Genomic DNA, 16,496 nt, shown 5'->3' on the forward strand with positions numbered 1-16,496 from the left:
CTATTCTTAGGGTGCTTTCTCTTGTTTTTTAACTTTGGTACCTTCTAGAAGTCACCCTGCGTGAAAGCAAGCCCCAGTGGGTGTAATTTACATGTCATGTCGCTTAGGCGGCGTATGGCCCACCCCCCTTCCAACCACCGCCCCCCGCCCTCCCCGCCCGCCACGGCTTCTGCATCGATCCCACCACGCCTGCACTCGGTCGGTCATCCTCAGTCATCCGGAGGGAAATCAACAGAAGGGTCCGGGTGGAGGGCGGGGGTGGGGGGCGGGGTGGAGGGCAGGGGGCGTTTCGGCTACATCCAAGCTCTGGAACTCCCCAGTTTCCAGCCTGGGCTTCAGCTCAGCTCAGCGGTCCACATTGCCATGGCAACCACCCAGCATGGCAGCAAGCCCCAGAGCTCGCCCAACCTGCCCAACCTGGGAGCAGCACCCAGCGGGGCGTCACTTACCGTGATGGTGTTCTCCTTGCTCTGCTTTTTGCCTGGTGACGAGGATCCCAGGTTCTGGGGAGAGAGGCAAGAAACATCATCAAAGCTGTTCTCCATCCTGGACGTTTGTGCTTTCTGTTCGGGCTCCCCGAAGGCAGGGGGGATGAGTGGAGGCCCCTTGCTGGGGAAGTTGGGGGGGGGGGCGGATGCTCAAGCTGCCATTAACCCTTAAGTCACCATGTTCTGGAAGAGGGCAGGCAGGGGTGGCCCGGACCCCACACTGCTCCGGGGGGCCCCCCTGCTTTGAAGGCAAACAGGAGGAAGCCTCCCGCACAGCTCCAAACCAGGTCTCCCTCCTCTTCTCCCAGTTCCTGATTCGGGCAGTTAACCCCTCAGCTGCCCTCTGCTGGCAGACCGGTCCGCCTGCTGCCTGAACCCGCAGAAGCCACCCGAGAACAGAGAGTTAAAGCAGGCCACCACCTCCATGACTTCTTATTCCGAATCCCCAGGGTCGGACATGTCCAATCCTCAAGCCGCGGAACGTGCATGGCTGGCGGGGTGAGGGGGGGCGGGCTCGGCCACCTCCGTGACGTGGGAGGGAGGCAGAAGGGATTTCTCGGCAGAGGCGAGTTGAGGCTCTTATTCATTCAGGCTCTGGATTGCCTTTTTATGTTTTCCTGTTGCCTGCAAGCAAACTAAGGTCCCAAATGCCTCCGTCCCCAGGTCCCCAACATCTTGCCCCGGTCCTAGGATGGTCCTGGTGCAGAAAATTAAGGATTCCTAAGCTGAAAACACTACATGGGTCACAGGAGCCTAAAGGGGGCAGGTCGATCCTGGGTCGTCACTGCCCCACAATCAGCAGTTACATTAACGAGTCAACAGGGTCCCAGACTGTCCTGAGCCACACGGTGCGTGGGGTACACGCATGACGTGGGACCCACGGCCTTCTTTCTCTAGTGAAACTTAAGGACGTGGTTGTTGACATTTCCTAGAAAAGGCTCAGAGAGAGAGGTCCCTCCACATCCAGCCTCAGGGAACCAGCAGCCCCCCATCCCGGGCCAGCAAAGCCCGGACCACCGGCAAGGATGAGCATCGGTGGGGTGGGGAGGGGCAGGGGTAGGGGTCAGTGCTGCCTCAGGATCTCAGCTGCTCACCACACAAAACAGGGAGCTTGACTGAGTCCCTGTTTGTGGTTCCCTCATTCCTTTACTCCCGTCCAGATCGACCTGGGCTGGTAAGGGAAGTCCGTTAATGGAAGCGGATGCCCTCTGACCGTCCAGCTAAAAGAACTCTATAGATCGGTCATGTCCCAGGCGAGGAAATAAACTCAGTAGTCTGGACACCCTGCCAAGCCACGGGCCTTCTCTGAGCCTCGATTTCACCCGTTGCTATCGACGGTCCACAAGCTTTGGAGGGCATCAGAATTAACAGGCATTGGCCCCAAATTGGGTCCTGGCCGCACCCCCCAGAGCTGAGCCGGCAGCAATCAGGTGGGCCAGCGCTTCTGAAGCAGAGTCCGGGGGCCTCCCTTGGGGACACACTGATCTACGTGGTGTCATTCACCCAGGCTCCCTTACTATGGCAGCCGCACCGGCTCAAGCGTGTGACCAACCACAGCTTCCACCAGAGCAATGACGCACGACCTCCCCTGAATCGTCTCGAGCTATCAGTGGTCGCCCAGGGCATGTGCCCAAATTGGGAGGAAGACCGAGGCCACGTGGCTGGAGCTCGAGTGCCACTATGCTGTGGCAGGTGCGGGGGTCTCTCGCAGATTCATCCACGCAGAGGCACTGGCCAAACAGATCCATGCCGGGGAGGGGAAAGGGGAAGGGGACACTCCAGCACGGACTCTCCCCACCCTCGACACACATTGCCACCACGCTCCGAGCTCTCGCCCACCAGGATGTCAGCTAATGCACTAGCAACCAGTCTCCGTATCGATGCTGACGACGGGGACGAGGGGGGGAACTCTCAGAAGGAGGAAGACACCAGCCTAGGCATCAGACATACTCAAACCTGCGTAATCCTCCCAGACTCCGCGAATTCAGAGGCACCGCCTCCATTGCACAGATGGGGATACTGAGGCTTGCGGAAACGAACTCATTTGTCTAGGGTCACAAGGCAAGTGAAACTGGAGCCTGCGGAGGAATCTCGCTTTTCTCGATATTCTGCCGGCTCCCCACTTTTGAGACCAGGGACAATCTCTTGTTTTCCAGGTGGCTCCACAGGGGTCAAGAAAGATCATCATCCACAGTCACTGACCTGGGGACCACCGTGTCCAAGGCTCTGTGGAATGGAGCCGGACACAGAGGTGGCCCTCCTCCCTGTAACTGGGGCCAGGACAGGAGTGCAAGTAATGGCATTGACGATGGGGGGGAGGGGTCCTCTGCCCCCCCTTCCCCGCCCTCTCTGCCCTCCTGGATGCTCAGAATCAGCCAGGGCTGAGCAGGGTGATGCCCAGCCCTTCCAGGCAGCTCAGGCTCTGTCCTTGCTGCCAGTGGTCTGTGCCTACTGTCCCAACATCACCTACATACACATGCATCATATACACGCACTATATATACATACGTGTACACACATCCACATGTCACACACATCCACACACACACACCTGTAGCACTTCACAAAAGGGCCCGGAAGGAATTACACCTCCATCACAGAGAGAACACCTACTAGCCAGAAGCTGGCTTTTAAGTACTATTCCATACTAAAAGGAAACGAGTCCCTTGGAGAAATGGCTCATTCCAGATGCCAGACAGATCTGGCACATTCAATTGTTCTGGGAGGTAAGAAACAGGGCAAAGAACAATGTGGTCTCACCAAAGGACCCAGGCGCCAGCAGAGAGAGGGTCCAACAAGCCAAATTTGGGACAATTTGGGCATGATTGTGAATAACGACCGAAAACGAGTAACTTAAAAGGCAGCAAAGGGGGCGGGGGGTGTATGCGGTATTTCTTTATGGAAGAATGCCCCTAAAAATGGTTAAGGAATCAGAAAATTACCACTTGCAAACCCCAAAGTCAAAACGGATCCAGGCCACAGCCACCAAGGATGCTGAAGCACTGAGCAACAGTATCACCCTTACCGTCCCCCCACCCCCAGATTACTGGCTAATCAGAAAGGGAAAACGCGCCCTTGCAAAGGGGCCATCGCATTAACCGGGAGCTCAAACTCAGCATCGCTGGAGGGGTGCTAACCTGAGAAGCCCCAGGAGGTAGAAATCTTTGCCAAAACTGCTAACCCTGAATCTAAGCAGAAGAAAAGAAGTAGATAATGCATCAGGGTCACTCTGCAACTGACCTGGGCTCTTCCCACAAACAGCCACCGTGGGGCAAGACAGAAAGAACAAATGTGTGGGGAAAATACAGTCTAGATTAAAAGGAGCTAAAGCCATAGATGAGATAAAATGGTAAGTCCACAGGATGGGATACTACGTGGCCCCGGGGAAAGGAACACAGTGTCACTCCGTTTGCAACATTCGCAGACCTTGAAACATTGTTGTAAGTGAAAGAAGCCAGACACACGGAGGCCCTGCATGGTGCCGTTTCACTTCTATGAAATGTCCAGAAGAAAGAGGCTCACCTACGGAGACAGGCAGAAAGCAGATTAGTGGGTGCCCAAGACTTTTGGGGATTCTTTCCAGGGTGATCAAAGTGCTCTAAAATGGAGCGTTACTGATGGTCGTGCAACACTGTACGTTGTAAATGACTGGATGAATTACATCTCCGGAGAGAGAGGAAGGGAGTAAAAAGATACAGCAACCAATGTATCCACCTGTAAAAGTGGAATGGACTTTAGACTCGGGATGTTGCCAGTGTCCATAATAAAAGTTTATTTATCTATTTCTTTTTAAAGTTTATTTATTTTGAGAGAGAGATCAGGGGAGGGGCAGAGAGAGACAGACAGACAGAGAATCCCAAGCACGCTCAGTGCCCGCGAACCGCGAGATCATGACCTGAGCCGAAATCAAGGGACGGATGCTTAACCGACTGAGCCACCCAGGCACTCCAGTAAAAGTTTGTTTTTAAATGTCCTTTGCTTAGGATTCTGGAAAGTTTCTCTCCTTTTTTAAGAGTCCCTCCCCAGCCTGGTTTCCTCCTCTCTGGCCCGGGCCGCTCTGCTGTTACCATGCCGTGAGGACCCACAAGGGTGGTCACCCACAAAGGTAGAGCTGGGTGGACTGCATTGTACGTTCACAACTGCCATGCAAACCCAGGCTTTGCATGTCTTCTGACCCCGTCTGCCAGCCCTACCTCCTTGGCAGGCGGGATCCAGAATGAAGCCTCTCGATGGCTTCCCTGTACCATCAGAATAAAACCCAAGCCCCTCACAGTAGGCCTGTGCAGACTCGGCCGGCCCCACCTTCCGCCCTCCTGACACCTGCTGAGCCTGTAAACCACAGCCCCACTCGGCCGCTGTGGATTCTCTGAAACCACTGCCCTCCTTCCCCTTCCGGCTATCCACATGTGCTGTTCCCTCCGCCTGGAAGGCTGTTCTCACCACCACCCTGTGCCAGGCTAAACCCTCACTCATCTGTCTAGTCCTAGCTTACGCACCTTTTCCTACAAAGCCCATCACTGACGTTTCTGCCATCACTGACCGCCACCGGCCGGGTCCCAGGGACACACACTTCCCTCCAGCCCGTACCACTGCTGACACGAAACACTTGTTTATCTCGTGCCTTCTCCAGCAAGGCAGGGGCTGGGCTATGTGCCTGCGAGTCAATGCCTGGCCAAGGAGGAGACACTCAATGCAACATGTGTTGCTGGGCTCAAGGGAAGCCCCACCGGGTAGAGGAGTCTACCTCAAACTCCCTTCTCCGGTGGGACCCTTCAGTTTCCAAGCCTTTGGTCCCAGCCCCTGTCTCCTCTCCTGGGTCTTCCTGGGGGATGCTCATGGGAAGCCAGAACAACTTTGGCCACCAAAGGGCCTGGGCTCCAGGGGCAGATCCCTTGTGTGACCCCCACCCCACCTGCACAGGGATCTGAGAGGGAGCCCATCACAGGCGGGCAGGCAGGGGACAGACCAGGATGTGCTTCCAACAAAGGCCAGTAAGACTATCAGCCTCTGACACCCCAGCCTCGCAATCAGGTGGACCCCATTTATCCAATACCCCGGCAGCCCACCCCAAGGCTGCAGGCTGGAAAACTTCCACTAGGTGGCGCCAGGCCACCACCACCTGTGCCCGGCCATCTGGTCTCCCAGGACTTGGGGAGGACCAGACAGGCACCCAGCCTGCATCAGTCCTGTCCACGACGGGGGCACGGTGGGGGACACATTCCTGGTGGCCCGGGAAGATCAGGTATGTACTCCCCACCCCCAACATTTTAATCTCCCTGATTAGCCTGCTTAAGGAGGAGCAGAGAACAGAAAAAAAAAAAAAAAAAAAAAAGAAAGAAAGAAAAAAAACCCATAGAGGGCTTTGAGCAAACCCTGGGCAAGCTGCTTGGCCCAGCCCCCTACCCTGTATCTCCACCGGCCATGTGTTTCTTTGCTCATTCATTCACTCTCCAGGTATTACAAAGTCCTAATTGCTGTTCATTATAATTCACAGGGATAGCGTGAGTAATACTTTGCATGTCAAAGAGCGCCCTGTTTACTTTGGGGATAGCTTGCTGGCTCTGTAAACAATAAAACTCATCCTCTTTCTGTGATTGGCCCCAAGCACCTTTGTGGGAAACCAGCGCCTTCCAGAATCCTTCCACTGCCTAAAAAAAAAAACCCAACATGCTACATTCCAGTCGTGGGAAGCGGTGAACCACTGCGTATTTGCTCTCTCCACACGCACTGTGTTATTTATTTTTGTTACTTAAAGACATTTTTTTTTTTAACATTTTTGAGGGTGGGAGGGCGGAGGGGCAGAGAGAGCGGGACAGAGAGAATCCCAAGCGCTCTGTGCGGTCAGTGCAGAGCCCTCCACGGGACTCGATCTCACGAACCATGAGATCATGACCCGAGCCAAAATGGAGTCAGACGCTTAACCAACTGAGCCACCCAGGCGCCCCTATTTTTGTTACTCTGATGACACATCAACGCTCAACGTTACCATCCAAAAAGAATATACACTCAATTTCCACCTGCCCCTCAGCAGTCACAGCCTGTCCAGGCCTGGGTCTCCAGAGCTGGCCTGCTCTGCGTCCCCAGGGACCAGAACCTTGTCTCTACCACTGCTCACTGTGTCTGCCTTCCATTAAAGTAAAACGTACTCATTCCAGGCAATGCGAAAAATACTGCAAAGTGCAGAGGAAACAAAAAGTACCTTAGGCCAAGGTTTCTCAACCTCAACACCATGTGTATTTTCTAACTGCACAATTCTTTTTCTTTTCTTTTTTTTTAACTTTATTTATTTATTTCGAGAGACAGCATGTGTGTGCAAGCGGGGGAGGGGCAGAGAGAGAGGGAGAGAGTGAATCCCAAGCAGGCTCCAGGCTCCGAGCTGTCGGCACGGAGCTCGGACTTGTGAGTGCGAGATCATGACTGGAGCTGAAGTTGGACGCTTAACCGACAGACACCCAGGGGCCCCTTTAAAAAAAATTTTTTTTTAGTATTTATTTTTGAGAGGTGCGCGTGCTTCCCCCCCTCCCCAAACTATCATGTTCTCTCTGCATTTCCCTGAATCATTATATATTCTTCAGAAAACGGCTTTCTCGTGTCTGCATGATATATAGCAGGCTGGTTGGATATTCAGTGCCAAAATCCATTTTACCCGTCCCGTGTTGTTAGATAGTTAGGTTGGGCCCAACACGGGTAGTGCCGTAAATGATGCTTCGCACATAAATCAGAATCCCTGGATGTGTTCCAAGCACAGAGACTGGAGGGGGAAATTCCTGGGTCAAAAGTCAGCTTCTGAGATGGTCATATCCATATACGTTAAAAAACAAAAAGGTTTAGTAGTAACGTCACTGTATTTGGGGGTGGGGGGTACTATGTTCTATCAGAGAAAAAAGCAAGAATGACGGGGCGGGGGGGGGGGGGTGGTTACCAATATTCTTCTTGACGTACCCAAGCCAACACCAGCTTTTTCCGTTCTGTTACAGCAGAGAAGGACCTAGGCTGACGTCTTCAGAAATCACCATGCAGGCGGGCGGTAAAAGTCAGGTTTGTCCCACATAGATTGGCAGGGGCAGTTTGGGGGCTCAGCAGAAAACACACAGTGCCAGGGCTGGGAGGGACGTGTGCCATGAGCAGGGGAGCAAAGTGGTTACATTCGCATGCTGTGTTCTATCGTCTGTGCCCGGGTCCTCGTGGCTGAAGGCGCGGTCCCCTGACCTACATCATCAGCATCATCCGGGGACTGGTTGGAAACACAGAACCTCAGGGTCCCTCCTAGACCTTCTGAATCAGAATCTACATTTTTAAAAATGTTTATTCATTTTTGAGAGAGAGAGAGAGAGAGCCGGGGAGAGGCAGAGAGAGAGAGGGAGACACAGAATCTGAAGCAGGCTCCGAGACATCAGCACAGAGCCCGAAGCGGGGCTCGAACCCACGAACCGCGAGATCATGACCTGAGCCGAAGTCGACTGAGCCACCCAGGCGCCCCAGAACCTACATTTTTAACAAGAGGCCTGGGTGATGAGGAAGTCCATCAAAAGGGGAGAAGCCTTGGCCCACACAGACGTCCGATTTCTTTCCCAGAGCGTTAGCGGAATTAACCTGGGCCCGACAGAACAAAGTTTCCAAAAATGGACACTCCTGTCTGTGTGACTGCCAAGTGTCACAGCTTGGCTGAGCTCAGCAACAGATCACAAGGCCTTGCTCTGAAGGGCACACGGCACCCGCTGTTGGGGATAAGCAGCCACGGTTACCCTGCATAGCAGCCAACATAAGTATCACCATTGCCATCTTCACCCCTGGGGCCTGGCAGAGGAGCTCCTGGAAAGGACTGGTGGACCCTGGGGTCTTCACTCAGAACATCTTCTGGATAGAACCTACGGACAGACTAGAACACGCCGATCCTTCGTTCCTCGGACACAGCTTAACGCAAACTAGGAGCACCCCGGGGCTCGGCGTCAGAGTCCGGTCTGATCGCTTGGTAACCGTGTGAACCTGCCTGAGTCACCTGAGCGGTCTAAGACTCCGTGGCCTCACCTGTGACACGGGAAAGGCACAGATGTGTATCTGCACAAGTGCCAACAGATGTGGTGATGGAGAAGCCAGGATGGGAATCTCAAGCCTTTCCCCCATGTTCTCCCATCCTACTGTGGTCTCTGTGCTAGATTATTATGAGAACAAATTTCACGTGGGGGTGCGGAGGGGGTGCACAGAAGAAGGGAAATCGCCCGGCCCCATCCATACTCGCAAAGCGATGGAAACCTAGACTCTACGTAACAGGAATCCAGACGGCAGGATGGAACCCTGTGCCCTACGATCCACCAAAATCACCCCCCGCCCCCAGCCGCCTGCAAGTCCTAGAGAAAACCAGCAAGGCACAATCACCCGCTTTCCTCCAATCATGGCACGTGGGAACGACCCAGATACACCAACCGCTTTCTACACCAACCAGACCTGCACTGCCGTCCCCCGGACCCCCAGGACGCACCGTCTTGACGACAGCCCCCTGGCCCTGCATGACTGACCCCCCGCCCCCCACTACCTCCCATCACAGGACCCCTTACCTGGGAATCACCGGTGGATTTTCGGACACTCATGTGGGCAGTCTCGGGAGGGTGCGCTGGGGTCCCTGCCGCGTGGTATCCATTCACTGTGGGAGAGAAACACGGCTCAGAAGCTGCACTGGCCACAGGCGGGCAACACTGGCTGCCTGTAACCACAGCCCCTTCTCCTGCCTGGCTCTGAGACGTCTCGCACGGCTGGGACCATCTCTCGGGATCTTACCGGTATTCACGGAGCCAGAAAAGGCTGGCACGCATCTCTCTAATCCCCAGCACCCAATGGCGGAACTCTTGGGGGAACCACGTTTCTTCCTGAACCAGCGGGGGACGTGCTGAAATGGGAGGTGGGGTCACGAGAGTCTAACAGCCGTCACCGAAAGTGCCACATCAGTTGCGGCCACTGGTGCCCGTCAAGGGTCCAGCCTCTTTCCACAGAGTCAGGTGGCCCATCCACTACCTGCCTGCGGTTCGTGGTTACGTGGAGCTTACTGAGCTCGGTGAGCCTCAGTTTCTGGATCTGGAAAATGGGGACAATTCTCCCCAATCTCCAAACCTACCCTGTTGGCATGAAAATCACACAAGACACGGGCCGCCTGGGTGGCTCAGTCGGTTAGGCGGCCGACTTCGGCTCAGGTCATGATCTCGCGGTTCGTGGGTTCGAGCCCCACGTGGGGCTCCGGGCTGACAGCTCGGAGCCTGGAGCCTGCTTCCGATTCTGTGTCTCCCTCTTTCTCTGCCCCTCCCCCGCTCGTGCTCTGTCTCTCTCTCTCTCAAAAATGAATAAACATTTTCAAAATAGTTTTTAAAAAAGAAAATCAAATGAGACAGTATTTGCCAAAAGGAGCTGTGAGTTATGGAAGAACTTATGAAAAGGAGAGAGGGGTATAGATGGAGAGACAGCAGGTCACTGCTTTTCTGTTCCCGAATCCAGTCACCCTGAACCCCAAGCCTGTGTGATCTCTGGAGACCAGAGAAGCGTGCCTCCCTTATGCCCTGGGCTTGGAACAACATATCCACCATGCGGGTCGAACCAAAGACCTACAAAGTGGGGTCCAACACGTGCTTCTTATGGAGAGAGCCCTGGAATGTGTCCAAAAGCAAGAGAGAGACTGGCTGAAAGCCACTGACACCTACTGATTTGCTGGAAGCAAGCAATGGGGTGATGGAGGCTGCCCCCAAGCAGGACCTTTTCACGCTGGGGGATGCCTCCCATTCTCTACCATTTGCAGTAAGAAACAAACAAACAAATCCATAAGCCCCTGCGACCAGAAACACAGACCACTGGGCAGACCCCCGTGGGCAGCTAGGCTTCTCTCTGATCTGCAGGGTGGTCTGCTCCCCTGGAAGAATGCTGGGCAGAGACACAGGAAGGCTCCCAAAAACTGGGCACGGAGGTGGCCCCCAGGGAGGTGGCTTGGGGAAGCAAGAAACAAATTAACCCGCTGGGCCAGCCACAGTCCTGGTCTGCACACATGCCCCTCAGCAGGTAGTTACATGCTGATGCTATCCATGAGTCCCCAGCTTAAGGGGGTGGGCTTCCAAGAGCATCGGAGGGTGCTGGGGCGGGGGGGGGGGGGGCATCGAGAATCCACTCGAGTTGGCATAAGCCATGCCAAGAAGGGCCCTACCCTGATAAGTATAACCCACGATGAAGGCATAACATTTGAGAACTATTACTTATCAAACAGCACAGGACTGAAATGGATAAAACTCACGTGGTATGGCATCTAAAGACAACAGGGGAAAACTGGACCGCTTTCCGTATGCAGCTGAGCCGGGGGCAAAAGTGAGGCTATCCCAGCAATTTAATCAACTAGATATTAAACATCATGCGCTACAAAGAAAGGCACCGTCTTTTGCCAACAAGCCACAGAAACTTAAAAAAAAAAATGATTTGGGCATATTTAAGCCACGAATAAAGTGTCAGTAAATCGCAAAAGGCATAAAGAACGTTGGCCACCTTCTTTGACCAGAAAGGAGTAAAAGCAGATAACAGCAAAAGAACAAATATCAAATTCCCCATCCCTCCAACTCCCAAACACTTGGAAATTTAAGTAAATGCCTTCCAGGGGCTCCTGGGTGGCTCAGTCAGTTAAGCATCTGACTTCAGCTCAGGTCATGATCTCATGGTTTGTGGGTTCGAGCCCCGTGTCGGGCTCTGTGCCGACAGCTCGGAGACTGGAGCCTGCCTCAGAGTCTCTCTCTCTCTTTCTCTGCCTTTTTCCTGCTCATGCTTTTTCTCAAAAATAAAATAAACATTAAAAAAATAAAAAAATAATAATTTGGAAAAGATTTTAAAAGCCAGTAAAATTAACCAAAGGAAAACATGAGGAGGGGGTGTAAATACAGCAACAGAAATGAATTGGTTAGGAAGCAGGATGACATTCACAACTCAGGCAAGTTCTCTTTGTGTGCGCCTGGGGGAGGAACCACAGCAATAAAAAAGCAGGTCAGCCCATCTAATTTGAGACAGAGAGAGAGCACGAATGCTGAGAAGGTGGAATTAGAAAGAACACATAAGCAGATCTCATAAGAGATTTTTTTATAAATACAAGAGCATATGATTTGTAATTATGTGCTAATAAATACACGACCTTCCGTAAGACCCAAATGATTAAAAATGGCTTCAAAGAAGAAACTGGAAACCCTAGAAACACCAAAATGAGTAAAACTTTTGAAAAATGACCTCCCTCCAAAAGGCACTGGACCCAGATGGTTTTACGGGCAAATGCATTCAAACGCTTGACAAAGAAAATTCTAGAAGAAACCGCACCTGGCTTTAGGAACATGGGGCAAATTTCCCAGTTTATTGCACAAAACCAGCATTACCCTGACCCTAAAACAACAGAAGAACTGAGCCACAGTTCAGTTTGACTACACACACGAAATATGTATACTCTTACCTGAGCAGGTCTTAGCCTGGAAGCAGTCACCACCTCTGACGATGTTGGGTCCCTACAGGGGGCCTCCTGGAGGCCAGGGGCCGCCCTTCTGACCCCCACTGACCCCCTCACAGCACCTAAACGTGCACCCTCAGTATACGCCTGTCTGCCTTCTGCTTCCAGCATCCCCCAGGCACCCTGTCTGCCACATTCACGCCAGCCAGGAACTGCCTAACGCAGGGGCATTCTGTCCCTAATCCATTCTCTTGTTCTCACTTCGGTTCTGAGCTGTCAGCTGCTGGCTAATTACTCCCCATGTCAAAACAATTACCGGGAAAGAAAAAATAATTTTGCATCCAACCATTTCTCTCCATCCGGCAGCTCTGCCCTGACCTGGTGTGGCTGTGTTTCAGGCCCCCAGTCCCAGGCACACTCAGAAAAAGTGCTTGGTGGAGATCTGAACGGTTACGGCTTACCCACGAGCATTCCTGATTATTCCCAGTCCTCTGGGCTCTCAGCTGACCAAGAGTTAGAGGCCAGAAGGGGGTGCTTTTGAGGCCTCCAGCCTCCGGGTAGCAGGGGGCGGGTGGAAAAAAATACAATTGGTCAATGATCACTCACAACCATAAGGGACACAATTTGTTCTGGGGATACAAGAAAAAAGGAAAATGCCCATTTCAGCTGTTTTTAAGAGAAGAAAAAGGGAACAGAAGCTCTTATGTAGTAACTTTCATAATTTCCAGCACAGATATAAACACACGCACGTATGTTTCATCCCTCGCTGTGGGCGGTTAAAAACAAAGAGAGGGGGGCTTGAGGGATGCATCAGAAGAGGGGACGGGTGTTTGGGTAGAAAGGGAAAGAAGGAGGCCTTCAGGGGCGTCGGAGAGGAAGTGGATAAAGACGGAAAGGAGGGGCACAACAAGAGTTCCCGAGAGATGCCAAGCAACAGAAAAGAGTCCGCAACATCTGTCGCCCAGAATCCATGGGGTCAGTGGCCCTGCTTCCCACCGGCTCCAACCGCCAGCAGAGAAAGTTCCCTCCTCCATGCCTCACTGTTCCCTTAGAGCACCCCAACGAGTAGACTTAACCCTTCCAAATCAGAAACTCAGCCCTGGACAGCCCCCCTTCTAATCTCCCTTCCTTTCTTTCCAACTCCCTTGAGTTCTTTCCTCAAGCTTAAGGAACCCAGGAGCCCCAGGGTCTTGTTCATGACACCCGCACGCCCACCCCCCCTCACACAGTCAACATGGCGGAACGCAGGGTTTCCCCAGGCATGCAACTCCGCGGCATTTGTTCTAAATGTGAGGCGGTGAAGGGAAAGGGAAGTGTCTTATGGTCCAAAGAGTTTGGGACAAGTGGCCCCCATTATTCACTGCTTTATTACCTGAGGCCTGTTTAAAGACAGGCACACCTCAGAGATATTGCGGGTTGGGTTCCGGATCACCACAATAAGCAAACGTCACCATAAAGTGGGTCAAACGCATGCTTTGGTTTCTCAGATGTACGTGAAAGTTATGTTTACATCCTACTCTATTAAGAATAGCGTAAGGGCAGTGTGTCAAAAAAAATGCACATACTTCATTTAAAAATACTTTATTCGGGCACCTGGGTGGCTCAGTCGGTTAAGTGTCAGACTTCGGCCCCAGGTCATGGTCTCGTGGTTTGTGAGTTCGAGCCCCACATCGGGCTTTGTGCTGACAGCTTAGAGCCTGGAGCCTGCTCTGGATTCTGTGTTTCTCCGTCTCTCGGCCCCTCCCATACTCATGCTCTGTCCCTCTTGCTGTCAATAATAAATTTAAAAAAACGTTAAAAAATAAAAAAAATAAAAATACTTTATTGCAGAGCACCTGGGTGGCTCAGTCAGTTAAGTGACTTCAGCTCAGGTCGTGATCTCACAGCTTATGAGCTCGAGCCCCACGTCAGGCTCTATGCCGACAGCTCAGAGCCTGGAGCCCGCTTCGGATTCTGTGTCTCCCTCTCTCTCTGCCCCTCCCCCACTCACACTCTGCCTCTCTCTCAAAAATAAATAACATTTAAAAAATTAAAAAATCACTTTATTGCCAAGAAACATCAGGCATCATCTGAGCTTTCAGCGAACCCTCATCTCTGTGCTGGTCGAGGGTCAGCGTTGATGGCTGCGGACTCTGCAGGGTGGTGGCTGGAGGGACAGTGGCAATTTCTTGAAATAAGACAACAGCAAAGTTTCCTGCATCAGTGGACTCTTTTCACGAACAATCTCCCTATAACAGGTGATGCTGTTTGAGAGCATCTGACCCTCAGAAGAACTTCTTTCAGAATCAGAGTCTGTCCTCTCCAACCCTGCTGCTGCTTTATCAACTAAAGTTCATGGAATATTCTCAATCCTTTGTTGTCATGTCAACAATCTTCACAGCATCTTCGCCAGGACTGGATTCCATCTAAGAAATCACTGTCTTTGGGGCGCCTGGGTGGCGCAGTCGGTTAAGCGTCCGACTTCGGCTCAGGTCGCGATCTTGCGGTCCGTGAGTTCGAGCCCCGCGTCAGGCTCTGGGCTGATGGCTCGGAGCCTGGAGCCTGTTTCCGATTCTGTGTCTCCCTCTCTCTCTGCCCCTCCCCCGTTCATGCTCTGTCTCTCTCTGTCCCAAAAATAAATAAAAAAATGTTGAAAAAAAAAATTAAAAAAAAAAAAAAAGAAATCACTTTCTTTGCTCATCCATAAGAACCAACTCCTTAGCCAATGAAGTTTTATCATGAGATTGTAGCCATTCGGTCACATCTTCGGGCTCCACTTCTGGTTCTAGCTCTCTTGCTGTTACTGCCACATCTGTAGTAACTTCCTCCACTCAAGTCTTGAACCCCTCAAAGTCCTCCATGAGGGTTGGAATCAACTTCCTCCAAACTCCTGTTCGTGTTGGTATTTCGACCTCTTCCCGTGAATTGCGAATGTTCTTAACGGCACCTAGAATGGTGGACCCTTTCCAGAAGGTTTTCAGTTTACTTTGCCCAGATGCATCAGAGGAATCACTATCTATGGCAGCTAGAACCTTCCAAAATGTATCTCTTAAATAATAAGACTTGAAAGTCAAAATGGCTCACTGACCCAATGGCTGCAAAGTAGATGTTGCATTAGCGGGCCTGAAAACAACATGTATCTCACCGTCCATTTCCATCACAGCTCTTGGGTGAGCAGGTGTATCATCAACGAACAGTCATATTTTGAAAAGAATCCCTTCTTCTCAGCAGTGGGTCTCAACAGTGGGCTTAAAATATTCAGTAAACCAGGATGTAAACAGACGCGTAGTCAGGCAGTCTCTGTTGTTCCACTGATAGAGCCCGGACGGAGTAGAGGAGCACCATTCTGAAGGGCCCTGGGATTTCTGGAATGGCCAACGAGCACTGGCTTCACCTTGAAGTCACCAGCTGCATTAGCCCCTAAGGAGAGAGTCAGCCGGTCCTTTGAAGCTTTGAAGCCAGGCGTCGACTTCTCTTCACCAGCTCTGAAAGTTCTAGATGGCGTCTTCGTCGAACAGAACACTGTGTGGTCTACCTTGAAGTCTATTGCTTAGGGGAGCCACCTTCATGAACTCTCTTGGCTTGACCTTCTGGAGAACCTGCTGTAGCTTCTGCATCAGGACGTGTTGCCTGACCTTGCACTTTGACGTTGTGGAGACGGCTTCTTCCCTCAAACCTCCTGAACCAACCCCTGCTAGCTTCAGGCTTTTCTTCTGCAGCTTCCTCACCTCTCTCAGCCTTCATGGCATTGAAGAGAGTTAGAGCCTTGCTCTGGATTGGGCTTTGGCCTCAGGGAACGTTGGGGCTGGTGTGACCTTCCATCCGGACCACCCAAACTTTCTCCCCATCGGCAATAAGGCTGTTTCTCTCATCCTTCCTGTGTTCACTGGAGAAGCACTTTCCATTTCCTTCCAGAACTTCTCCTTGGCGTTCACAACCTGGCTAACTTTAGCCCAAGTGTTGGCCTATTTCAGCTTTCAACATGTTTTCCTTATAGAGTTCAATCATGTCTAGCTTTTGATTTACAACCAGAGACATTCCACTCTTCCTTCCCCTTGAACACGTAACAGGCCGTTGTAGGGTGTTCAACTGGCCTAATTTCAATATTGCTGTGTCTCGGGGAAGAGGGAGGCCTGAGGAGCAGGAGAGACAGGGGAATGGCCAGTTGGAACAGTCAGAACACACACAACATTTATCAGTGAAGTTCACTGTCCTATACGCACATGGCTTGTGATGCCCCAAACGCAATCACAACAATAACATCAAAGATCGCCGATCACAAAGCAAATCACTGTAACATATATCATTGTAGTGAAAGAGTTGGAAATATTGAGAGAATTACCAAAACGTGACTCAGAGACACGAAGTGAGTAAACGCCGTTGGAACAAAATGGCGCTGACGGGCTTTCTCGACACAGGGCTTGCACAAACCTTCCATTTGGAGAAACCTCCCCCATCCGCGAAGCCACAATGTGTGCTCCTGGACGCTGACATGTTCTGTGAACCTCACACAAGGCAACGGTGTGTGGTATTCCTACACTTACATGGGCGCCGAAGAACCCATTCTGGGCAAAAAAGCA

The 16,496-nt window shown here is 52.0% G+C and overlaps 1 protein-coding gene across 8 annotated transcripts in view; it reads right to left on the minus strand.

The window, feature by feature from the left end:
• GAS7 (growth arrest specific 7) overlaps window positions 1–16,496 on the minus strand; it is a 215,043-nt gene that overhangs the window by 38,210 nt on the left and 160,337 nt on the right. For 7 of the 8 annotated variants that reach the window (XM_060647259.3, XM_060647268.3, XM_060647266.3 and 4 more), the window contains exons 4-5: window positions 9,044–9,129; window positions 450–503 (exon numbers count right to left, since the gene is read on the minus strand). In XM_060647259.3, the coding sequence (XP_060503242.1) occupies window positions 450–503; window positions 9,044–9,129 (140 nt within the window). The remainder of the gene's footprint in view (window positions 1–449; window positions 504–9,043; window positions 9,130–16,496) is intronic. The other variant, XM_060647262.3, reaches the window with a different exon arrangement.

Source organism: Panthera onca, chromosome E1, assembly GCF_046562875.1.
Source record: "Panthera onca isolate mPanOnc1 chromosome E1, mPanOnc1 haplotype 2, whole genome shotgun sequence".
NCBI classification, from domain to species: domain Eukaryota; kingdom Metazoa; phylum Chordata; class Mammalia; order Carnivora; family Felidae; genus Panthera; species Panthera onca.